Source organism: Drosophila kikkawai, chromosome X (assembly GCF_030179895.1).
Source record: "Drosophila kikkawai strain 14028-0561.14 chromosome X, DkikHiC1v2, whole genome shotgun sequence".
Classification (NCBI taxonomy): Eukaryota; Metazoa; Arthropoda; class Insecta; order Diptera; family Drosophilidae; genus Drosophila; species Drosophila kikkawai.
The window spans coordinates 20,274,164-20,297,806 of NC_091733.1; the positions used below are offsets into that span (position 1 = coordinate 20,274,164).

Here is a 23,643-nt window from a genome sequence, read left to right on the forward strand (position 1 = left end):
CAACTATAATTATCGATATACAAGCCGAATATATTAGTAGAGGTGGAACATCATTGATAACCGGGCAAACATCGACGTTAGCGATGTTCCGAAAACATCGATGACAGCGATGTGGGCATCGATGTTTTTCCACCTCTACCCAAATTCATTGAAGATTCCAGTTGAATGCTAGTCAGTGGTCCACAAAAATAATTGTTTTGCAGTGAAAAATACTTGATAAATTACAAGTTGGGCGTACGCAGCGGGCGCACAAGATTTCTGCATTCGATCGGTTACTCACCGCAGTGTCACTCAAACAGTTGCCTTTTCGTTAGTTTAACTTGTGTACACATACACACAAATGTATACATTTCTTTTTAATGACTAACTGTTGTGTGAATGTGCATGGAGAGGATTCTTAGTCCCAGCTGCAAATCGGAGACCTGACTTGTCCGCACATAACGCATTCTGCGGGTTTCATTGTTTGTGAGCAGCCAAGTTTTTTCTTTTATTTTTTTTTTTTTTGCATTGGTATCGCTTTTACGTGATATCGAGTGTGTGTCTGTTTGTGTGTGTGTATGAGAACCACATAAGCGATTTTTGTTGTGCGCACGGCTTACGCATATTCTTTTCTTTTTATCTCAATGATAGTTAACCCGAAAAATATACACACAAGGCAGTAATCAATGTGCAAGAAGCTGAAGTGAGGGGCAGATTAAAAGGAAGAATCAAGTGCACACAAAGACGCAAAAACAGTTTGATAACACAACAGGAATTCGGCAGCACTTGCAGTTTCGCCAGAGCCCTCATTTGAGCTAACGAAAAAGCAGAAGGAAAAAAAACGGGGTCGAAGTAGTAGTAGGCGTTCTCCGCTGCGCAGCGCCGACGTTGGACATCTACACCTCGAATCCTCGGAATCGTTGCGAAAACATATATATATATTATTTTTGCTAAGGCCGGAACAACCGTCGGAAAAATCTCGCCGCGATGGATAATCTAATAACCATTGTAAACAAGTTGCAAGATGCGTTCACATCGCTTGGCGTGCACATGCAATTGGACTTGCCACAAATCGCCGTTGTTGGTGGACAGTCCGCAGGCAAAAGCTCGGTTTTGGAGAATTTCGTTGGCAAGTAAGTAATCGTCGATATAAACATTAAAGTCTAATGCAAATATTGACACGAAGATGTTTGTTTGTTTACCAAACTGTGGGTTCCCCCAGCCTTCAGACATTGTTATCTTTGCTTACAAAAAAAAAAAAAAAAAAAAAAACATTGGCTCAGGAGAAAATTGAACCGGAAGGGCAGGGAGAAAAGAAGTAATATTTCGAGATATTGGATAATGTGTGTCCTGGTCAGCTAGCTAGTGAACTTAATCGGTTTTCAATCTCACAATTATGCAAGTGCGCTTTGTGTACATACAATTGTGGAGCGGGTCTTATCAGTGGCCATCGAAAACAATGGTGTTTATCTAGCATTTTTGGTGGAATGCCGGAGCAGGTGCTGAGCCTGAGGCGGTGTAATCATACATTCTTTGGCCTGAAATATTAGTTAACGAAATTCGACAAAAAATCAGTGTTAACAATAAAATCAACCCCGTTTTGTCGTTGTCGTTGGGTCTTTTTAATGTCATTGCTCTCATTTTTGTACATATTAGGCTCTTGCGCGCGAGAGAGCTCTCCCATTCTCTCTCTCTCCCTCTCTGTGTGTGTCGACCACCGACCGCCCACACTCTCAAAACACAAATACAATGGCTTCAACGCCCCAAAAAGAATGTCGATAGGAAAAATCAATATATATGTGTTACCGAGTCTACTTTCTTGCATTTTATCGTTTCGCTCTTAACAATTCCCATACATATATAGGAGTGACCATGAACTTTGCCATTAAACATAAACATAAATGATAAGGACTACATTCCGTTAGGTTTAAAATCTTTTGGCAAGGTGTCTTTGCTTCCCTTTCACCTGTGTTTAATTTCCAAATCAAATAAAAAAAATATGATAATAGAAGTAAAATAAATATTGACCTGCTAATATAATTATATTTATAAATATCTATGGACACATGTATATTGCATTGTTTTGGTTTATCCCTATCTGTTTTCTTGTGATAAGATATCAATACATTTTGCAACGTCCTTTTGTCATTCTATAAATGTTCCATTAACTTGTAACAAAAAGCGTGTGCTGCTTACATAAGCTTTCTCTCTCTCTCTATATATATATATATATATTCTAAATAATCCCGTTAGATTCGGAATGCGCATGCGTTCACATATATGAATGTATGTATGTATGTGTTCAGGGTCAAAAAATAATGTGTAAGCTTAAACAAGAGCCTAGCTTACAGAATCCCAAATATCCTAAGAACCCATTAATGTACCTATCTGAAAACTATTTTGATATGCTAACGATTTAGTGCCCTGATCTCGTCGTAGATCTACTCGTTACATTGTATACGTTATTTATTATACAACAAGTTATTAAATACTCGTTAGAAAGACAGGAGTTTTTCATTATTAAGGTAGCAGTTACTCGTTAGGTCAGATACTCCTGAAAAGGTTGATAAGCTTTACACTTAGCTTAGAAAAGTAGAAAATACTCGTTATTCTGTAAATGAGAAATATTGGGAAAGGGCACTACTCGTTAGAATGACTGACTCTTGAAAAGGTTGATTAGCTTTACACTTGGCTTAGAACAGTAGAAGTTACTCGTTACTCTGTAAATGAGAAATATTGAAAAGTCCACTATATAAGTTTACACAAGACATGCGATGGTATAAGATACTCGTTACTATGTTAAAAATACTCAAAAAAGGTTTAGGTTTCTCGTTACTTGTTACCCAGCAAAGAAAATATTCGCTATGCCATAGAATTCAAATTACGGATGAGGTCACAAAGCTGTAGCTAGCTCTTCTAATTCCAGTCAAAATTTTCCCACGATTAGAACTTTTATTATATGTTATAATATGACTCATTCTATTGTTCGCAGGGACTTTTTACCACGTGGTTCTGGTATTGTGACTCGTCGGCCTTTGATATTGCAACTAATAAACGGAGTTACCGGTACGTATCAATTACTAAATTCCAGATAGAATCATTTTCAAATAATGAAATATATATATATATATATATTAACGGAAAACAGAATATGGCGAGTTCCTTCACTGCAAGGGCAAAAAGTTCTCCAGCTTCGATGAGATACGCAAGGAGATCGAAGATGAGACGGACCGTGTGACTGGCAGCAATAAAGGCATTTCGAACATTCCAATTAATCTGCGCGTTTACTCGCCGCATGTCCTCAATCTCACGCTGATCGATTTACCCGGATTAACCAAGGTGGCGATCGGTGATCAGCCCGTGGACATCGAGCATCAAATCAAGCAGATGATCTTCCAGTTTATACGGAAAGAGACATGCTTAATTCTGGCCGTGACGCCGGCCAACACAGATCTGGCCAATTCGGATGCGTTGAAGCTGGCCAAGGAGGTTGATCCGCAGGGCGTTCGCACCATTGGCGTTATAACCAAGCTAGATCTCATGGACGAGGGCACGGATGCGAGGGATATTCTCGAGAACAAGCTGCTGCCGCTGCGACGCGGATATATTGGCGTAGTGAATCGGTCACAGAAGGATATCGAGGGACGCAAGGACATACACATGGCGCTGGCTGCCGAGCGCAAGTTCTTCCTAAGTCATCCATCGTACCGTCACATGGCCGATCGCCTGGGCACTCCCTACTTGCAGCGCGTCCTCAATCAGCAGCTTACCAACCATATAAGGGACACGTTGCCGGGCCTGCGGGATAAATTGCAGAAGCAGATGCTGACCTTGGAGAAGGAGGTCGAGGAGTTTAAGCATTTCCAGCCTGGCGATGCCAGCATCAAAACCAAGGCCATGCTCCAGTAAGCTCTACAGCTCTACAGGGAATCATTGGAAATATTAAAAAAAAACTACTATGATTTGAATTACAGAATGATTCAGCAGTTGCAATCGGACTTTGAGCGAACCATCGAGGGCAGCGGCTCCGCCTTGGTCAACACCAATGAGCTCTCTGGCGGCGCCAAAATTAATCGCATTTTTCATGAACGGTAAGTGTGGCCCCTCTCCCCGTCCACTATAAATACTCACACCTCCACCTCTGTTTGTTTAGTCTACGCTTTGAGATTGTAAAGATGGCCTGCGACGAGAAGGAGCTGCGGCGCGAGATCTCATTTGCCATTCGCAATATTCATGGTATTCGTGTCGGTCTCTTCACGCCCGATATGGCCTTTGAGGCGATTGTCAAGCGGCAAATAGCATGTCTCAAGGAGCCGGTCATTAAGTGTGTCGATCTAGTTGTGCAGGAATTGTCGGTGGTTGTCCGTATGTGCACAGCCAAGGTGAGTTGAATTCAACACAATATCGCAATTGATATTGATATTCAAACCATAGATGAGCCGATACCCACGCTTGCGGGAGGAAACGGAGCGTATTATTACCACGCATGTCCGCCAACGGGAGCACAGTTGCAAGGAGCAAATCCTGCTGCTCATCGACTTTGAGCTGGCCTACATGAATACCAATCATGAGGATTTCATTGGCTTTGCTAAGTACGAGAAATGAGACAATGGATTGCAGGATATATACTAATAATTATTTATTTTTTTATTTTTAGCGCCCAAAACAAATCGGAGAATGCTAATAAAACCGGTACGCGTCAGCTTGGTAATCAAGTCATACGCAAGGGTCACATGGTTATACAAAATCTTGGCATTATGAAAGGTATGTATGCTTTCAAAATAACATATATATCAAACATTTTGGGTTTTAACTTTGAGTTCCAGTCTTGAGTTGAATGTTAAGTTTAATTTAAAGGTAGGCAAAAATAATATATATAAGTACGCAGAGCAAAAAGAGCGTCTGAAACTATCATAAAATATTTTTATAAATAACAACATTTAATATCCCGTTGAGCGTGATTTCCGATCCTATAAATCATTTTCCAAATTTTTAAAATGGTCAAAAATTGAAATTTTAAAAATAAATAATAATAACTAACTCAGAATTGAATTTAATGCATTTTTGGCTTAGCTATCATCAAAATATATGGATAAATATATAAATTAAATAAAGTATAAATCAATAATTTCAAAAATAATGAATTTAAAATTAATAAAACCAAAATCACTCGCTTGACACTATAATTCCCAACTAGTTCCAGCTGAATGAGCGTCTGAAAATAACACATATATAAATTGAGCTTCCTAGCATATTTAATTTATTTATTAAAAGACTAGTGTTGCATACTTGATGTTATTGAAATGAATCCTCCTTGAACATTTATTGATTCAAGCTTCAATGTGTCTTTTGCAGGCGGATCGCGGCCTTATTGGTTTGTGTTAACATCCGAGAGTATCTCCTGGTATAAGGACGAGGATGAGAAAGAAAAGAAATTTATGCTGCCGTTGGATGGTTTAAAGTTGCGCGATATTGAACAGGGCTTTATGTCAATGTCTAGACGTGTCACATTTGCTTTATTTAGTCCCGATGGACGTAATGTTTATAAGGTTAGTAATTTTTGTTAGCATACAAAAAAATGAATTTTAAATGATTTCAAAACTAAAAAGAAAAACAAAACAAATGAATCAAAAACAGAGAGGCAAAAACCTTAAACTTCTTTGAAACAAATTAAACAAAAAACTAAAACACAACAAGAGCAAATTCTTGAAAAGTCTTGAAACTTTTGCATAACTAAATATTTAAACAAGTAATTCAAACGTAACAATTTAATACCAATTTGAGAGAAACCCTTTGTTAATTATATAGACTTGAGGCAAAGAGATCGAGATCAATGAATTGTTTTTTTGTATAATATATAAAAATTACTATGTTTTTATCAACATTTGAGTCAAATGAAAGGCCAAGGAGCTTGCGCCATAGCAACAGCATACGTAAGCTCCTTGTGCTTTTTCTTCACATCAATTTTTGAAACACATGAAGCATCGCGCGTCGTCCTAGAAACACTCTGTAGCTGAGTCTCCTAAACAAAACGTAATCCTTTGGCTTGTACTGCTAATCATGAATGTATTTAATGAATCTTATTGCTTTCATTGCTGTTTAACTCTGTGCTAGACCCACCCGTTGAAGATACCTAACATTTAACATTTGTTTCAGGTTTGGTTTGCTGATTTACATAACCGAATGGGGAAAGCGTATACATTTTCAATTGCAGTGTTTAAAATTTGTGAACATTTTTAAAATTATAAATACCTTTAGGACAATCCGACTGCCACAGTATCTTTTGTGTTATATTTTTGAAGAAGACTTGAAGTTTTATCAAAATCATACTTTTTTAGGTTTCACAAGAATTCACTGGCTCGTTTTTTGGTGTTCTTATGTTAGGATTCTTCTGTGATTGCAGTTTAACTATGTGCAGAGCTGCTGGAAAATTCTTTTCAGTGTATTGACAGACCTCACAAGTATTTTAAAATGCTATTCCCATAAATTCATTTGTACATAAAACCGCTCCTTCGATTCGTTCACTATAGATTAGCACTGATCTTAAGCATATTAACATTTTGATTATATACTTTGTAAAGCTAAAATTATCTTAGTAGATAGAGTAAGCTTTTATAAAAGGTCTGCTAAAAATGTCCGCTTGCAATTTATCCAAGTTTATCCAAGTTCTCTTTTCTCCCGTTCTAAGAAGGTATGTACAGATACTGCGCCACCTTGCCCTTTGGGGCTTATGGGTTCTAACAAGGGAATATACTGCATGCAGTTGCCATTTTTGGTGATGCCAAATCTCTTTTATTTTTTTTTTTTTAACTCAATAAAACCGCCAAGAGGCCACAAGGTCTTGTTAAGAGCGCTACTAAACTTGGACGAGACCTAAATAAGACCCCAACGAGAGCTCAACGTGACTTAAGTTCTGTACGAGACACCAACGAAACCCCAACGAGACAACGACATTGCAATGAGAACTAATCAGAAGCCCAAGTAAACTTACGAATACCTGTTTAGACGGGCTAGTTATTTCTTTGGAACCTTAAGAGTATATATCATGCGATTCTGATAAAACACCAAAGGCCACAACAAGACTGAGTTTTCAGTCGGAGGATTCTTAATTGGGTATTCCAACTAGAAAGAAAAAACCCACAGAGAGAACGAGATTCAATTTAAAACTAAGCAGATATATAGCCAAAGGAGAGAAAGCAGCAGCCAAAGGAGACAACGATATATAACATAGACACGAATTTTGGTCCAGATCTTGTTCTTGATTCAAATAGGCCTTAAAAGATGGAGATGAAAATATATTTAATTTGATTTCATTTTCTTTTCTTTTTGTTTCTGTTTCTGTTAATTTCCTCTCTTTCCTCCGAACAACTATGCGGTGGTGTCTGTGTGTGTTTCTAGGACTACAAACAACTGGAGTTGTCCTGCGAGACAGTCGAGGATGTTGAGTCGTGGAAAGCATCCTTCCTCCGAGCCGGTGTCTATCCAGAAAAGCAGGAGACCCAAGAGAATGGGGATGAGGTGCGTATATATCTGTTCAAGTATACATATATATATAAGACGAAATCCTCTACTTACACTTGATATATCTCGCATATTTGTGTATTAAAAACAATGCATATATGTTAGATATTGTGTTGTTTAAGATATCCTAAACAAATTAGCCTTTATAAATAACATGAAAAGCATCTTTAACTGTTCCATCCCTGACTGGAGGTAGGCTGAGAAATACAATACGAACAAAACGTATTTATAGAGATATTTGTGGATATGAATATCGGTCTATAAACAATAGAAGAATGCAAGCAAGATTCAACTTAATTAATAACCAAATACCTTTCATATAGTGAAAACCCAATGAAAAAAAAAGAACTACACAAACTTGATTGTCCAATATTTTATATCTTATCTTTTTGCTGTTCCGTTGTTGTTGTTGGCCAAATCAACAAAATATCTCTCGCCATATTGATGCTCTAAATGCATAATCTTCATCCAGGAAGGACAAGAGGTTTGTGTGAATATCTAAGTAACTTTGACAATGTTCTTTTGTTTTTGTTTGTCTTTTTTTTTTTTCTATTTTTGTTTTTGAGTATAATTTAATGAAAAGGCTCATAGAAATATTGGAGTTTGCTCTGATTTAATTGAGACTACTAATCACATTTGTAGAGCAGTTATACTAACTAAATATATAACATATTATCAGAGCAAGCCGATATTTTATGTACTTGGTTTATATATTTCTAGTGTTGTTTTCGTTGTTTACTAATATAATATTAACACGATTATAGGTAACTCGAAATAATTGTGTTACAGAATGTGATTTTGCTTTTTACAAACCTAAAACATGACCCTGTTACATATATATATATATATATACATTATTGTTCATTACTAACATTGCATAAGGATATATACCTTCCCGGAATATTTAAATATAGTTTTTTATATTTAAATATTTAAAAAAGTGGAAGCCAACTACGTTTATATGAAATAAATCCCACATAAGCGCCACATAGAAACACCCCCCACCATATATATCCCGTTTGTCTTGGAGCTCAAAATATACCTGATATATGTACATATATACCTTGTAAATCTTCCCCCCTATCGCGTTATGAAATACTAACCAAAATTATTGTATTTGCGAAAAGGGTTATGAAGAGCTTAATAACTAACTATGGCCATGTTTGCTAGTAGTTATTAACACAATATACAATATAATCAAGCAACTAACGGAAAAACCATCTGGTCGGATGACCCCGACCATTGAATTATCTTACTTATTTATTTTAACAATTGTCTTTATATTATTTTCTTCTATTTTTCCCTCCACGTACCTCAAACAAAACGACAAAATTTTACCCGAAAAAAAACGCCAATAATAAAAATCTATACAAATAAATATTTAAAACGTTCTGTTTATAGCAACAAGTATGTGTTGACCTCCAAAATTTGTTTTAAGATTAACTCTACTTTATTAATGCAATGAAAGTATTTAGACAAGCTTTAAGTATTTAGTCTTGTGTCATTCCCCTGGTCATCTATATTATATTTTAATAATCTTGAAATTAATGGGTGGTGTAACCGTTTTACAAAGTTTATTTTTGTTTTCTTATAGTGATTTGTAATTAATCGATGCGATATTATAATTATTTTGGTTACACACCTCCAGCGATAAAGAGAGACAGTAGAAAGTAGAAGTGGACAACAATCGATGGCAGCAATAGCAATGCTTACTGGGGCCTTATGCTAAAAACAAATGTTAAGTTTCTTTATTATATATAAAAAGTCCATATGTAGGTCGATATTATCGACGACTATCGAAAAACTATCGTCGAATATCGATGGTTCTCCACCTCTAATACATAGAAAATGTTTTCTTTTATAAACAAAATTGAACTGCCATTAAAGGCTGAATACATAGAGACAACTTATCGGGATCAGATTGAATTCGAGTCGTAAGAATGATTATTAACTTTATTTATTTGTCTCTTAAAAACCTCAGAGGAACCTTAATGAGTTTGGGTATATTTTAGTGGGTTTTTATTTCTTTCTTAAATAGATGACTATATAATTTGTATTATTTTTTTTTGTATTTTAAAAAGGATGCTCCGAAAACCTAATCGAATGTCATTGTTATTTTATCAGGAGTGCCACAGAAAACGCTAGAGATTTGAATTCAAATAGAAAATGTGTCTAAAAGTGGGGAAATCCAATATTTTAATCCCTTTTGTACTTTTGGGCCCACTTTCCAAGTGCTTTCTGTGAGCACTCCTGTTTTGAACAGACTTTTAGACCTTACATTTTGTTGAAGAAAATCTCTATTCCAATTGCTTTCTTATCTGGCACCAATTAATAATTAAGTCATATTTACACCCTAACACATATACATGTATTTTGTTGTACAATTGGGTTTTCCATTATTTGTGCACTCTTTATGCTCTTCCTTTTTACAAAAAAAAAACAAAAAAAAAATCTATTTGGCAATCAAATTCAATCAAATCAAATCGATTATTTCCCACACCAAACCCTTTCTTTAAACGAAACTTTCCACAAACCGCAGTCGCAGAGCGAGGAGAGTTCCTCCGATCCACAGCTGGAACGCCAGGTGGAGACCATACGCAACTTGGTTGATTCGTACATGAAGATCGTAACGAAGACCACCCGCGATATGGTGCCCAAGGCCATTATGATGCTGATCATCAACAATGCCAAGGACTTTATCAACGGCGAGCTGCTGGCCCATCTCTATGCGTCCGGTGATCAGGTATTAAGTGGCAACCAAGTTGCAATTACATTTCATAATTATATTTCATTTGTTTGTAGTCACAAATGATGGAAGAGTCGGCTGAATCGGCCACGCGACGAGAAGAAATGCTGCGAATGTACCGGGCCTGTAAGGATGCCTTGCAGATTATTGGTAACTAAAATATATATATTTATATCAAATCTCAAATGGCTTAGTGAAACTTTTCAATTAAAAACCAAAGGGGACGTATCCATGGCAACTGTATCATCGCCATTGCCACCTCCGGTAAAGAATGACTGGCTGCCCAGCGGCCTGGATAATCCACGGCTCTCCCCACCAAGTCCGGGCGGTCCTCGTAAGCCAGCTCCTACCGCACAGGTACGAATATATATTTAAAATTCCTGATTAAAATATTGTATATATTTATAATATATTTCCTTCATATAATACATACATAATTACTTATTTATTCGCAGGGCTCTATGGGTGGACGAAATCCCCCATTGCCGCCAGCTACTGGTCGTCCAGCTCCAGCGATTCCAAATAGACCAGGAGGCGGTGCACCGCCACTACCTGGTGGTCGACCAGCCGGCACGTTGCCACCACCAATGCTACCATCGTGAGTATTAGCAGAGCTTCCCTTTTGCCTCTAGCCTCTTAAGTTATTTAACAATATCTATAGTATATAGTATGCATACATATGAAAGTCGACGGTTGAGACCTCTTTTTATTATGTGCAAAAAAAAAAAAAAGAAAAGGCTCTTACAATTGACCTTGAACCTTGATCTCTCCGAAATATGTTTCTCTTTTGCTTCATTTGGCTTAATTTGGCTTTTCGCATTTTTATTTTACGACTTTATTGGTTTATTATCATTATTTATGCAAAATTTTGTTAAGAACAAATCATATAATTTCAACATTTTCGATATCATAGAGCTGCATTTTATTTTCGGGTAAGCTACAGCAACGTAAATTTATTTATTTATTTATGTAATAATAACCAAGTACACAAAAAACACTCGTTGAACAAATTTTGTAAATTAGGTACATTTACACTTTTTTCATTTCTGTAATACAAAGTTTGGTCCGGTGGCAATTTTGTAATAACAAAAGCATTATTCTTTAGCCGTAAGCGTTAAGTATGTTTTATGTTTTCAAATCTAACAAAATAACAACTTTGTTTCATTTAATGACAACTAAAATTTCTCGTGTTTATACATACATTTAATATAACGCTGTTATAAAGCTGTTATAAAGCTTTATAAAGCTGCTTCTATCGACAAGTCTGTCTGTCAGTTTCCTTCAAATTTATATTTATAATTCCCATTTTTTTTTATACTTAAGGCTATGCAGTTTATTTAGTATTATTTATAAACATAAAATATTGGTTAAAAAGCTTGAGTATAACAGTTTTTTGTATCTTGATGTGCTATCGAATCGTTCGGAAATATATTATTGAGAGAAAGAAAGGTTAAGTTACAAAGTTTTAACCAAAGACCAAAAACATTTTATACAAAACTTCGTCAACTGTTATATACGAGCTGTGAAAATGATACGAAACCTTACCAAAATATAGAACTAGATTTAAACCTTAGGTTGCTTGTTAAGAATTTGATTACATTTAAATAAGAGATTTGTTGAACAAAATTAACAAAACTATTTTTGTTGTCTCTCTTTTTTCTCTTTCTATGTGGTACGATTAACACCAATAAAATAATAATGCATTAATCTAATCACTCACACACATAATGTAAACAGACGTCGTTAAGTTGTTGTTCAGCCATCGCGAGATATGTACATCCATAGGCCGAGATCGATCCACCTTATAAAAATTAATATATGTATCTTGCTGACGATTTAACCAACACACACACACCCACACAATATCGCCAATATTGAAATTGAAATATGTATTTCGACTTTGGTATTATTCCGGCATAAACAGATAACACGGCAACAACGATGTGTGAAATCGATACATTTATCGTTAATCGTTTATGAACTATTGTAGTTAATATTTAATCTGGCGCGTTAATAATATTGAAAAAGAATTGTTTATAGACATATACATACAAGCAAACAAAGAAACCAGAAAAAAAGATGAAAGAAAGAAAGAAACTAGTCGAGAAGCACATGTTTCCTTTTATTCCAAAAGAAGTTAGTTTTCTTTAAAGTTTAAACCCTACTCTTACTTTCCCGTGTATATATACATACATATGTATATGTATGTGCTTATGTATGTCGATCGATGCATGCAATCCTTCTACATCAAATTATCCTCCTAAGTCTCGCTTACAACGGCAAATGCTCAAAAGTTACATACATATATACATACATTTGTATGGGCAGATGTCGAGTGACGGATATTAACTAATGATCTTAATTATAAAAGTAAATAACTATAATATACGGCTTTCGTTATTACATATACATAATATTATATGGCTTTGTGTTATTGTTGTTGATGTTAACACTATAACTCTATGAAAATGAGAGAAATTGTTAGGTAAAGCACAATTAAAGCTACATATGTAAAGTCAGTCACAAAGTATTTCCTTCTAATTGAAACCAAATTATCAACTTGTCCGTTGGTTAGAGCGACCTTTGCAATTCAATTCAATTTAATTACAATTTTATTTTATTATTAGTCTGAAGCTGGCATTTGAAAACATAAGAACCTCGATGGAAAGCTTTGATGTTGGTCGATATAAATCGACTAATCGAAATAATTCGATATATAACATCAAAAATCCTGTTTTCCAGCTTTTCTCTAATCGTATATTTATATTATTTTTTGTATTTGTTCAAGAGTTCCAAATCATTTTGAAAAAGCTTATATTTGCTTAATGGTAAAGCTACTTATACAAACATAAAGCATAAAAATATATATCACATTTTTGGGCAAGACCAGAAAAATACAAGGCATTCCTAGCTGCTGCAGTCGTGTTAACCCCCATAGATTTGTAGATAATTTGTTGCCGAGATTCAATTTGAAGTTCAATTTAGGTTTTTTTTCTATTGTAAATGAGAGCATACTAGTTTTGTGACTCACTGTAGTAATGGATTATGACGAAGGAAATATGCAGCTACTTATATTACAACATACAAGCAAGTTTACGTATACTAAATAAAGTGCATAAATAAATAATTAAATAATAAATACGGGTTTTGTGTTGCGTGTGTATCTATTGTATATTTCAAGTGAAGCTGGCGGGCAAGGTTTCTATGTATGTTTCAATATTTACTTCCTTATAAAAAATAATAATTAACGCCATACAAATATCTGCATTCATGTATGTATAAAGAAAAGGTATGTCATCTGCATTTTTAGTTTATAAATTGTAATAGTTACCCAGCATACTTTAATTTTACAATGTTATCTATGTATTATCGATATTGTTTTGCTTTTGCTTTTATATATATATATATATATAAATTTGAAATGAAGTCGTTTAACAAAAATGATAAACACCTTAGATTCGGCAAGGAAGAAGCAAGTGAGCAAATAAAAAGGGGTTTCAAGCGTTACGATGCTTGCTTGGTGGCATAAGACGATGTTGCCTTAGCAAATATGTTGAATGAATGAATGTATATAAATGTAAAATACCATTTATGAATTTCAAGTCGCGTCTCTGGAGCTCTCGGCGGTGCCATAACGCAGCAGACGGGCGCCCATCGCTATGTGCCGGAGAGCATGCGTGGTCAGGTGAACCAAGCTGTTGGCCAGGCGGCTATCAATGAACTGTCCAATGCCTTTGCTACGCGGTTCAAGTAAACTGAGGATTGAAGAGAAACAGTATTATGCACTATATAAATATAAATATATGCAATGCAAATTGGCATAACGCGCGCACGCATCCATATTAAGAAGATGTATATCGGTTGGTTTTCAAAACTCTACAACTAAATTCGTCGGTATCGCGAGAGTCTTAGATATATTTTCAGCATTTTAGGTTCATTTTCTATTTAGAATAAATATATCAACAAAAAAATTGAAAAATATATAAACATTTAATTTATTTTTGAGGATTAGTTTTGTTTAATTTAGATTTATTATCTTTTTATTTTAGAAATGAGATTTTATAAATAACCACTTTAATGATTTAAAAAAAGGAAATACACACACATATATATATATATATATATTTAAATATATATATAGATACATATATATATATATTTATTTATTTAGAAAACTTATATAACCGTGTTAATAAAAGTGTTTCGAAGATCACTCGTTTGTCTATTTTATTTTAATGCTTTAAAAGTGGCCTGAACAATTGAACAAGTCTATTGGTGAGAGGAACTATAGTGAGTGTGAATCCTGATAATGGAATGCGTTAAATGGAATATTGGAAACTTTTATTAAAAAAACATTTAGAGTCCTTATATTATAATGGTCGTCGATGGTAAGCGTCCTTGCTGCTCCTATTAAATCCTTGGATGCTGTTGCTGCTGTTACTCAACTGTTAAAAGCTTCTTAAAATAAATTGGGGAATAAATTTTAAAAATAAAATAAAAATGTAAAGGTAAAACTAAACACCAAGGCTGTTATTTGCCAGAAATATTATCCTTATAGTAGTTATCATCAAAATTAATCAAAAATAAAGTAAATGCTCATTTTTTCATAATTTGAATTATTACTCGTTATTTTATCGCACCGCCAAAACTATCGATATATTTAAAAACCGTTTTCAGTATTTTCTGGTCTATTTAGCGGTATATTTCCCAGCGTCTTATGGCTTGTTTTGCAGGTCGACGCACGGTTACACTGCACAGCATTCAACACTTTGGAAGTGAAATAGAAAGTTTTTAGTTTGTAAATAAACGCGGAATACCCGATCACTTTCTCCTAATATACGTTACGTTTTGTACTATTTATTCACTATGTTTTCGGTAACTTGTGTGGCTCCTGTAAATATTGCTCTGATCAAGTATTGTGAGTAGGCAGTACAATTCAAGTTTCAAAGGGAAATCTTAAGCAATTGATCAATTTTCTAGGGGGAAAGCGCCATGAAGATTTAATTCTGCCCGTCAATGACTCCCTAAGCATGACGCTAAGCACAAATGAGGTAAAGTATTCATGTTGATCAGCTGTGACTTAATTAATTGTTATAATTAAAGTAAGAAACATTTCTGAATAAACTTGGAAAGCTTATTAATACCATAGATCCATGAAAGAGTATATTATTTAAAGTTATTTGCTTGTGATCAGGCAAGACGATCTAGCCTTTAGGCCGTTGTCTTAAAAGCTATCTGCCTTTAAATTTATACATTTGCAACTTCCCTAAACAAATACAAAATATATTGTTTCTAAACTTATTTTTAAATCGTTACAATAGAGCTTAGGTTCTGAAATGTTTTGCTTTGTTTGTTATCTATGCACATAATTATAGCTCTGCGCAAAGACAACAATAACTGCCTCAAAGAGTTTCGAACACAATCGAATGTGGCTGAATGGCGAGGAAGTCTCCATCGAAGAAAGCTCACGTCTCACGCGGTGTTTAAAGGAAGGTGAGTAGTTTCTCGGTTAATCATTCTCTTGGTTCTCTATTTGCAATATATTACAGTTCGCCGCCTGGCCCTGGCCACTGGCTCGCAGAAGGTGTCACCATCATGGAAAGTACACATTGCCTCGGTCAACAATTTCCCCACTGCCGCTGGACTAGCATCTAGCGCTGCTGGTTATGCCTGCCTGGTGTATTCCCTAGCCCGTCTCTATGAAATTCCATTTAGCGATGAGCTAACCACTGTGGCTCGGCAGGGCAGTGGGTCAGCATGCCGCAGTTTGTTCGGCGGATTTGTTCAATGGCATCGTGGTGTCCTGGACAATGGCACCGACTCTGTGGCCAAACAAATCGTATCGTCTCAGCATTGGCCCAACATGCACGTTCTCATTTTGGTGGTGAATGACCAGCGCAAGAAAACCGCATCTACCAGGGGAATGCAGAATGCTGTGAATACGTCGACGCTCCTTCATCATCGCGCCGATAAAGTGGTTCCCGAGAGGATAAATCAACTGAGGGAGGCCATTCAAAATCGTGACTTTCAGACTTTTGGAGAGATAACAATGAGGGACTCAAATCAGTTTCATGCAATTGCCATGGACACCTATCCGCCGTGCGTGTACATGAACGACGTGTCCCACGAGATTGTATCGTTTGTGCATTCCTACAACAATGCAATGGGATCCCTACATGCGGCGTACACCTTCGATGCCGGGCCGAATGCCTGTTTGTACGTTTTGGCGGAACACGTCCCCCAGCTGGTTGACGCCATTCAGAAGGTATTTCCCAGTGACCTAATGGACAGTGCCGAATACCTACGGGGCCTACCCATTTCCCCCGAACATCTGGAGACTTCTCAAAGCAATAAAATTGAGTCGCTGGGCATTGAGCCCAAGAAGAATTCCATCAAGTATATAATTCATACGGAGATTGGTCAAGGACCAAGTCAATTGGGAGAAGAAAGTAGTCTACTGATAAACGGGCTTCCACAGAACCAAAAATAATACTGCTTGACTGTTTTTTTTTATATAAAATTTTGTACGAATTCTACGCTATTGTGAAATTTTGCAAAAATTTGCTGGCAAAAATCGGGTTTATGGTAACGATAACGATTTTTGTTTTTGAATGTTGTTATCTGGATAAATTATAAAAAGTTGTTAAATAAATCTTTTGGGGAATCCATATTTTTAACATTTGTATTATTTAATTAAACAACATATATCGAAGTGCCGATTGATGACGCAAAAAAGCTCAAACGATGTAATGATCATCACATGAAACGAAATCGAAAACACTTCGACCAGCTGAATTCGTATACATACATCATGCTATGCATTTCGTCAGATGTAGATGTACATAGAGTTCATTCATACGCCTGTCCACCTCGAAGATGTATGATTTTAGCTTGTGGCATTTATTTGATAAACATTCAATGTGTCCCTGATATATAGACCTTTTTGTGTGCATGTATGCGCCGACACAATTATTTAAATGCTTGGTAATCGGTCTTTTTTCATACAACTACATACAGAGTGAAACTTTATTTAACAACAATAAAAATATTTGTGTATGGATGTATGTATATTTATATATATTATATATTTCTTGGTTTTCACTTTTTTTTAATGTTGTTGGTAGCTTTAAGAGAAGAAATAATCTTGAATTTTGCGTATATTTATGTAGTGCTGCTTCACCGGGGAGCAACAATATTATTTTTGTTATATAACTGTGTGTGATGCCAGCACTGCCAGCCGGTTCTGCTCTGCTCTTCTAGTTGATGTACGTAGCATCTCTCCCGGCTAACCGCTATTTAACCTCTATCTCTGCTACTGACGCGGGGTCTGTCGGTTGTATTTAATCCTTACTCTGCATGTACTTGATCAAGTCGATGACGCGGTTGGAGTATCCAAACTCGTTGTCATACCAGGAGATGAGCTTGACGAACTTGTCGTTGAGAGAGATGCCAGCCTTGGCGTCGAAGACCGAGGAGTGGGTGTCGCTGAGGAAGTCGGTGGAGACAACCTCCTCGTCGGTGTAGCCGAGAATTCCCTTCAGTGGACCGTTGGCAGCCTCCTGCACCTTGGCCTTAATTTCATCATAGGAAGCGCCCTTGCCCAGGCGGACAGTCAGATCGACAACGGACACATTGGGGGTGGGGACACGGAAAGCCATGCCAGTCAACTTGCCGTTGAGAGCTGGGATGACCTTTCCGACGGCCTTAGCGGCACCAGTCGAAGCCGGGATGATGTTCTGGGCAGCGCCACGGCCATCACGCCACAACTTTCCAGATGGGCCATCGACGGTCTTCTGGGTAGCAGTGGTGGCATGCACAGTGGTCATCAGGCCCTCCACAATCTCGAAGTTATCGTTAATAACCTTGGCCAGAGGAGCCAGACAGTTGGTGGTGCAGGAAGCGTTCGACACAACCTTCATGTCCGGGCTGTAGGCATCCAGATTCACACCGCACACAAACATGGGTGCATCGGCAGAGGGAGCCGAGATGACGACCTTCTTGGCACCGCCCTTCAAGTGAACGGACGCCTTATCGAGGGTGGTGAACACTCCAGTCGATTCCACAACGTATTCAGCGCCAGCGCTGGCCCAGTTGATGTTAGCGGGGTCGCGTTCGCTGAAGACGGTGATCTTCTTGCCGTTGACGACCAGGAATCCGCCCTCGGCGGAAACAGTTCCCTTGAAACGTCCGTGAGTGGAGTCAAACTTGAACAGGTAAACCATGTAGCTGACATCGATGAAAGGATCGTTGACGGCCACAACGGTGGCGCCCTTGTCGATGGCGGCACGCAGCACCAGACGGCCAATGCGTCCAAATCCGTTAATACCAATCTTCGACATGATTATAGCTTGTTTTCTTCACTTTTGCTCCCTAGAAAAAAAATACAAGTTGATTTACAGATGTGTGGGAGTGCGGCTTCTACAAAAAGCAATACCGTTTAGTTCGCTAGCAAGGAATCGACTGCGCTAGCGGAGAAATTCGTTGAAGTAAGCTTTTTTAGCAATTTTCAAAGTCAGATGAAGGACGTTGATGTCAAACGAAATGAAGACAGAAAGGTGCTTTTACTCTCACCACTCTCAAAGCTCCAGGGCTACCCAGTAAACATAGCACTGGGTTCTTTTCTAAATGCATTTAAATCTTTTAGCAAAAACGTGCTCTATTCCAATTACTTCATTTTACAATACTCGATAGAAAAACAAAAAAATCATTAATGTCACTGGCGCAGAGTTGATTTTTATATTGTTTACGACACTTGGAACTTTTCAGGTTTGTGTGTCTAAAAAGTGTTTGTTGTGTTAACCGCCACTTGCCAATTTTAAGAGCTTTTAGAGAGCGAGAGAATTTGCGGTGCGGTGCGTGACACTCTCACACATACACAGGTATTTTTACAAATATGTATTTTAAACATGCCGAAAAATACAGTATGTAATAATAACAAATTTGATGTAATTTCGCCGATAACTTTTCCGACAGATTTAAATGCATTTTTGGCAATGTACGATAAATTACATCCATATGTAATGTTTGTCAGCCATGAGAGTGAGTGAGAGGCACATATGAGATGAGAAAAGAAAGCGCTAGAAATGAATATTTGTATGTATGTGTGCAAATATGTATATGTATGTATGTATTTACCAGCGGAAGCGGATGAACTCTGTATGACCTTTGCTAAACCCGGATTATTAATTGTTTAATCTCTCCTGTGCACATACGAAAAATGAAGATGATACGAATGTACTTACATTTTCCCTTTCATTTGTACATCATACATAAATATGTAAACATGTATGCACGTATGGACGTACATGTTCGTTTACCCTATTACTTTAGCTTTATTTAAATTTTATGTTTTTGCACTGAAGTGCAATAAACATCAATGATTTTGCAATACAATATACAAGTGTACATACATACACACATATGTATGTTTGTGAATAGCTCCATCTATTCAAGATTATAAAATATTTGTATTATAGTCCAAATTTCAGGGAACAGCACAATGGATCACAGCTTAGCTTGGAAACATACATATTATAACTCGAGGAATCTGAAAAAGCTCTTCAAATTAAATACTACATAACTACCAGTATAGAATAACTGTAGAATTTATTAATTCCAGTAATTTATTATTATAGTTAGCACTTAAGATAACGTTATACATTTGTATGGCTTGCTTCTAGTCTCTGAAACCCATCTAAAATTGTTTCTTTTTCGGGGTCCAAGTTAATAGGAAATGATAAAAACGTGATAATGACATTAATCATGAGTTTATTTCGATTGATCAGATTATACAAGTGAATGTAAAAAAAAAGATGTAAAAAATATTTGTTGTGTAACAATGCATAATAGTTTTATTGCAAAAATACAAAAATGCAGTTTGTATGCGAAGAATAAATTGGTTGCCTTCATTAAATATTATATATATTAAATATATATATGCTAGCAAGCAAGCATATACTGTATGTACATACAATTTTAGTGTATAATATAAAATGATATAATTCATACTGGATCATAAATGTTGCAAAAGAGATTTTTTAAATCGAACCAAAGCGATCGTATTTTCCCATTATTTTTTGTTTCTCAAAGTTAAGGGAACGTGGGAGACAGGAGAGGTTTTTAAGACATGCGTGCGCCTGCTCCTCCATAAACTGCTGATCTTTGGTTTTGCCACAAGCCACCCGTGCCCATTTGGGATCAATGACATGGTCATAGGAGGACGACGACAGACCTCGGAACGTATAGCGACTTCGACTGGAATGGTATGGCCTGCTATTCTCCTTTCTGCCCTCGTCGAACGGCAGGTCCTGTTCGCTGCACAAGGTGTCCTTCATTATGCTGCATGGCGATGATAGAAATTTACTCGGCGTCTCCGTCTCAAAGGGCTGGATTCTCTTGGTGGTGCTGTCACCCCCACCATTAGGCAGGTGGTTGGTGCTCCAAGTTGATAGTAATGATTTCCTGGCACGTTTCTGGTGTGGCGACACCGACTTGGTCGCACTATTGTTGTTATCAACGCTCAACGAGCTTCTGTAGTCGCGTCGGCCCTTTCGAATATCAACACCGGAACAGTTTCTCGAGTTTTGTGTAGATTGCGAATCGTTCAGCTGTTCGTCGTGAATAATTTCAGCCAGATCCTCCACCAGGCTGGACGGGCTAGAAGGTTCATATTGTCGACCGTCTCGCTTCTTGCCAATAGCAGCTAGCGCATTTTTGAAGGGTGTTGGCGTTCGCGGTCCAAGCTGACCTGTATAAAGTAATAATAGAGTTGGTAACAATGAGAGGAGGGTCTATTTTGATATAATTATAAGGCACTTACTCTTGTGCGGCGTTTCGATAGACGATGACTCCAATTCCTTTTTGATCTCCATTCCAACGCGATTGTAGATCTTCGTAACGGGCGTACTGGCTCGCAAGTTCATATCCTCGAATGTGGTCAAACATGGAGACTTGAGGAATTGACTCGGCGAGAATGGTAATGATTTAATCGGCGTAATGACGGGGGACTCCGGGAGCCTGCTCGGCTTTACTTCTCCAATTGGTTGTGGCTGAGACTGAGAAGGTTCGGGCGTACGCTTCCGAGAGCGCTTCAGTATGTTGGGAGTTTTCCGGGGTAGGGTCGTCATTTTTGCCAGTGACTGGGGAAGCACAGAAGACTCCGTTTGAGGTTCAGTTCCAGCAGAATCCGTCTCCTTAGGGCTTTCATCACTGCCTTCTGTTTTGACCATTTCCTTGTCTTCTGTTTTCTCAGAAACAATCTTCTCTTGCGAATTGGCCAGACACTTGCCAATGCCGCCCGACTTGATCAGGGTGATGAGATGGGTTCGCGAACTCTTCAGATCACTTCCAGATGCGTTCGCCGTCCTGCGCTCAGCATCATATTTACGGCGCATGGTCGAGTTCCAATGGTTCTTAATGGCATTATCGGTGCGACCTGGCAGAAGCTTTGCAATTTTTGCCCATTGGTTGCCAAGCTGAATGTGGGCCTGGTAAATGATCCTGTCCTCCTCCTCGGTCCATGCGGTCTTCTTTATATTGGGATTGAGGTGGTTGTGCCACCGTTCGCGGCACTGCTTACCAATCCGCCCGTTGAGATACCGAGCTATCAGCGTCCATTTCTTGGGCCCAAAGCTGCGCACCAGCTCAATAACCTTTTCGTCTTCGTCACGCGTCCACGGGCCCTTGATGAGTTCCGGATTAAGCACCTTGGCCCAACGCTGCTGCACCTGCTGCTCCAATCGATCCTTAAAATGGGGCCCGATAATCTCCCAGTTCTCGCCATGCTTCTCCACCATAGACTTGAGCAATAAATCCTCAGATTTGGACCAACGCTTACCAAATCCATAATTCGGATGACACGCCGTCGAGGTGCCATTCGCACCCTTTCTGGGACTTGTTTGTCCATTCGACGAGGGGGTTACGCGATAGTGCGAATCGATTTTGAAATTTAATGTGACTCCTTCATCCGTTTTAACATCCGATTCTTCTTTATCATCATCGTGATCCGAGTATTCCGACTCCTCGGATTCGGAATTTGGATCGTAGTTTACTTGTTCACCCCCATATTCAGCGCTAGCACTCGCGCTCGCACTCGCACTCGCACTCGCCATCTTGTCCTTAGTTCTGTTTGCGCGGCGAACAAAAGTGATAAATTGCCGGACTTGTCTTCTCCGCACGTTGATAATAATGGACGTCGCGGTCGCAGTACAAGCACTTGTTGGTATTGTTCTGATTGTAATTGTTATTGTGGTAAAATGTATAATGAGCACAAATGTCGCTAAAGGAGCAGCTTTCAAATTGCATATGACACGTCAGGCATTGGACCAGTTCACCCTGATGACGATGATCACTGCGCAGTATTGGGTGCGTCGCATCATTTTCCGTACGATCCAATAGGTCAGTTATGCTATTGCTGCCGTTCACCTTGTTTGGGGTTTGCTGCGTCTGCGGCTGTCTGTTAATAGACATGCTCATTCATTCAAATTCGTAACGTGCAGGCAGCTGACAAAACTATACACCCGATGGCTGTCGACACGCCAAACATTTTGTCAATATAATTTGTTGTAGGCCATCCAACCATCTGGTTTGCTGAGAACACACTTTAAGTTTGTTGGCGAGCGTTCATTAGATATGTATATGCGGATGCATTAACTTTCGAGGTTAATATAAGTGCTAATATTTATTAGTTTTAACTTGATTTTTCACGTTATTTCACTGTAATTTGACGGCGTCGTTTATCTTTTAAAATAATGTAATCAGTGTGACCGTTTCTGAATGGTTAGCAAATACTGGTGAACCGAACAAATGGAACACAGAAATGGAACGGTGGGAAGGGACTGACCTTATTCCTGGTATTTTAGTGGTATATTTTAAATACGAAATAGATTTTAGTATATTTTTGAGGGAGTTCGAAAAAAAATCTGGGAAAAATAGATTTTTCTCGCTCTAAATTCTGGTTTTGTCTCGCTCTAAATTTGGCTATTTATCGTCATTTTTTTTTTGATCTTCGCATTCTCATTCAAAACAAACGTAAAATTTGAATTTTAACTTTCTCTTTTGATCTTATATTAAGCAAATGAATTAACTTCAATGAATTTGAATAAAATATATGTCGGATGTGTTTAGGTTGATTTATTTCCCTCTCTCCTAAGACTTTCGGTAGCGCGACAACCAGCGTTGCCATAATTTTTCCCGAAAAAAAGTTGATTAGCAAAAAAAAAACCCAAAAATCCTTTTAAAAAGGCTTTAAAAAAACCCTATATTTTTTAAGTCATTTATTATTTCGTCTATATCGACTGCCTCTTCGTAAACATACTGATTCTTAGATGTTCCGATCATCTTTAGAACATTTTTTGGTGTTTTATAGTCGCACTATGCAAATGTATGAAAATATACTT

The 23,643-nt window shown here is 37.6% G+C and overlaps 5 protein-coding genes across 10 annotated transcripts; 2 read left to right on the forward strand and 3 right to left on the reverse strand.

Annotated features, from left to right (window-relative positions):
• Nucleotides 1-145: 145 nt before the first annotated feature.
• On the forward strand, nucleotides 146-14,459 carry shi (dynamin-1 shibire). Of its 6 annotated transcripts, none has more exons than XM_017180707.3 (16): nucleotides 146-465; nucleotides 631-1,112; nucleotides 2,972-3,045; nucleotides 3,128-3,884; nucleotides 3,954-4,070; nucleotides 4,133-4,361; nucleotides 4,414-4,571; nucleotides 4,637-4,743; nucleotides 5,335-5,528; nucleotides 7,378-7,497; nucleotides 7,973-7,984; nucleotides 10,040-10,243; nucleotides 10,303-10,396; nucleotides 10,467-10,603; nucleotides 10,702-10,844; nucleotides 13,850-14,459. In XM_017180707.3, exons 2-16 carry the CDS (start codon nucleotides 967-969, stop codon nucleotides 13,998-14,000), a joined length of 2,643 nt encoding a protein of 880 aa, XP_017036196.1. In that variant the 5' UTR covers nucleotides 146-465; nucleotides 631-966; the 3' UTR covers nucleotides 14,001-14,459. The 6 variants fall into 6 exon arrangements, with proteins under 6 accessions (XP_017036196.1, XP_070143929.1, XP_070143931.1 ...); XM_070287828.1 differs by having other exon boundaries at nucleotides 146-309; XM_070287830.1 differs by having other exon boundaries at nucleotides 13,703-13,989.
• A 545-nt stretch (nucleotides 14,460-15,004) lies between these two features.
• Mvd (mevalonate diphosphate decarboxylase) lies at nucleotides 15,005-16,916 on the forward strand. The gene is made up of 4 exons (XM_017180750.3): nucleotides 15,005-15,164; nucleotides 15,227-15,297; nucleotides 15,622-15,739; nucleotides 15,796-16,916. Exons 1-4 carry the CDS (start codon nucleotides 15,113-15,115, stop codon nucleotides 16,734-16,736), a joined length of 1,182 nt encoding a protein of 393 aa, XP_017036239.1. The 5' UTR covers nucleotides 15,005-15,112; the 3' UTR covers nucleotides 16,737-16,916.
• Nucleotides 16,917-17,125: 209 nt separating this feature from the next.
• Nucleotides 17,126-18,746, reverse strand: Gapdh2 (Glyceraldehyde 3 phosphate dehydrogenase 2). The gene is made up of 2 exons (XM_017180760.3): nucleotides 18,681-18,746; nucleotides 17,126-18,616 (listed from the first exon to the last, which is right to left on the reverse strand). Exon 2 carries the CDS (start codon nucleotides 18,583-18,585, stop codon nucleotides 17,587-17,589), a length of 999 nt encoding a protein of 332 aa, XP_017036249.1. The 5' UTR covers nucleotides 18,586-18,616; nucleotides 18,681-18,746; the 3' UTR covers nucleotides 17,126-17,586.
• A 1,087-nt stretch (nucleotides 18,747-19,833) lies between these two features.
• Myb (proto-oncogene like protein Myb) lies at nucleotides 19,834-22,356 on the reverse strand. The gene is made up of 2 exons (XM_017180743.2): nucleotides 21,066-22,356; nucleotides 19,834-20,993 (listed from the first exon to the last, which is right to left on the reverse strand). The coding sequence occupies exons 1-2, from the start codon at nucleotides 22,354-22,356 to the stop codon at nucleotides 20,284-20,286; spliced, it is 2,001 nt and encodes a 666-aa protein (XP_017036232.1). The 3' UTR covers nucleotides 19,834-20,283.
• A 7-nt stretch (nucleotides 22,357-22,363) lies between these two features.
• Nucleotides 22,364-23,026, reverse strand: LOC121502168 (uncharacterized). Its single transcript, XM_041775170.2, has one exon. The coding sequence runs from the start codon at nucleotides 22,718-22,720 to the stop codon at nucleotides 22,364-22,366; it is 357 nt and encodes a 118-aa protein (XP_041631104.1). The 5' UTR covers nucleotides 22,721-23,026.
• Between the last annotated feature and the right edge of the window lie 617 nt (nucleotides 23,027-23,643).

Excerpts from the sequence above, each read along its gene's own strand:
- shi (XM_017180707.3), top strand. The coding sequence starts at position 967 with ATGGATAATCTAATAACCATTGTAAACAAGTTGCAAGATGCGTTCACA. Across the intron at positions 3,885-3,953 it reads AAAACCAAGGCCATGCTCCA|AATGATTCAGCAGTTGCAAT; the intron begins GTAAGCTCTACA and ends TTTGAATTACAG. Across the intron at positions 4,744-5,334 it reads AAATCTTGGCATTATGAAAG|GCGGATCGCGGCCTTATTGG; the intron begins GTATGTATGCTT and ends TGTCTTTTGCAG.
- Mvd (XM_017180750.3), top strand. The coding sequence starts at position 15,113 with ATGTTTTCGGTAACTTGTGTGGCTCCTGTAAATATTGCTCTGATCAAG. Across the intron at positions 15,165-15,226 it reads TATTGCTCTGATCAAGTATT|GGGGAAAGCGCCATGAAGAT; the intron begins GTGAGTAGGCAG and ends TCAATTTTCTAG. Across the intron at positions 15,740-15,795 it reads CACGCGGTGTTTAAAGGAAG|TTCGCCGCCTGGCCCTGGCC; the intron begins GTGAGTAGTTTC and ends AATATATTACAG.
- Gapdh2 (XM_017180760.3), bottom strand. The coding sequence starts at position 18,585 with ATGTCGAAGATTGGTATTAACGGATTTGGACGCATTGGCCGTCTGGTG.
- Myb (XM_017180743.2), bottom strand. The coding sequence starts at position 22,356 with ATGGCGAGTGCGAGTGCGAGTGCGAGCGCGAGTGCTAGCGCTGAATAT. Across the intron at positions 20,994-21,065 it reads TATCGAAACGCCGCACAAGA|GTCAGCTTGGACCGCGAACG; the intron begins GTAAGTGCCTTA and ends TACTTTATACAG.
- LOC121502168 (XM_041775170.2), bottom strand. The coding sequence starts at position 22,720 with ATGAGCATGTCTATTAACAGACAGCCGCAGACGCAGCAAACCCCAAAC.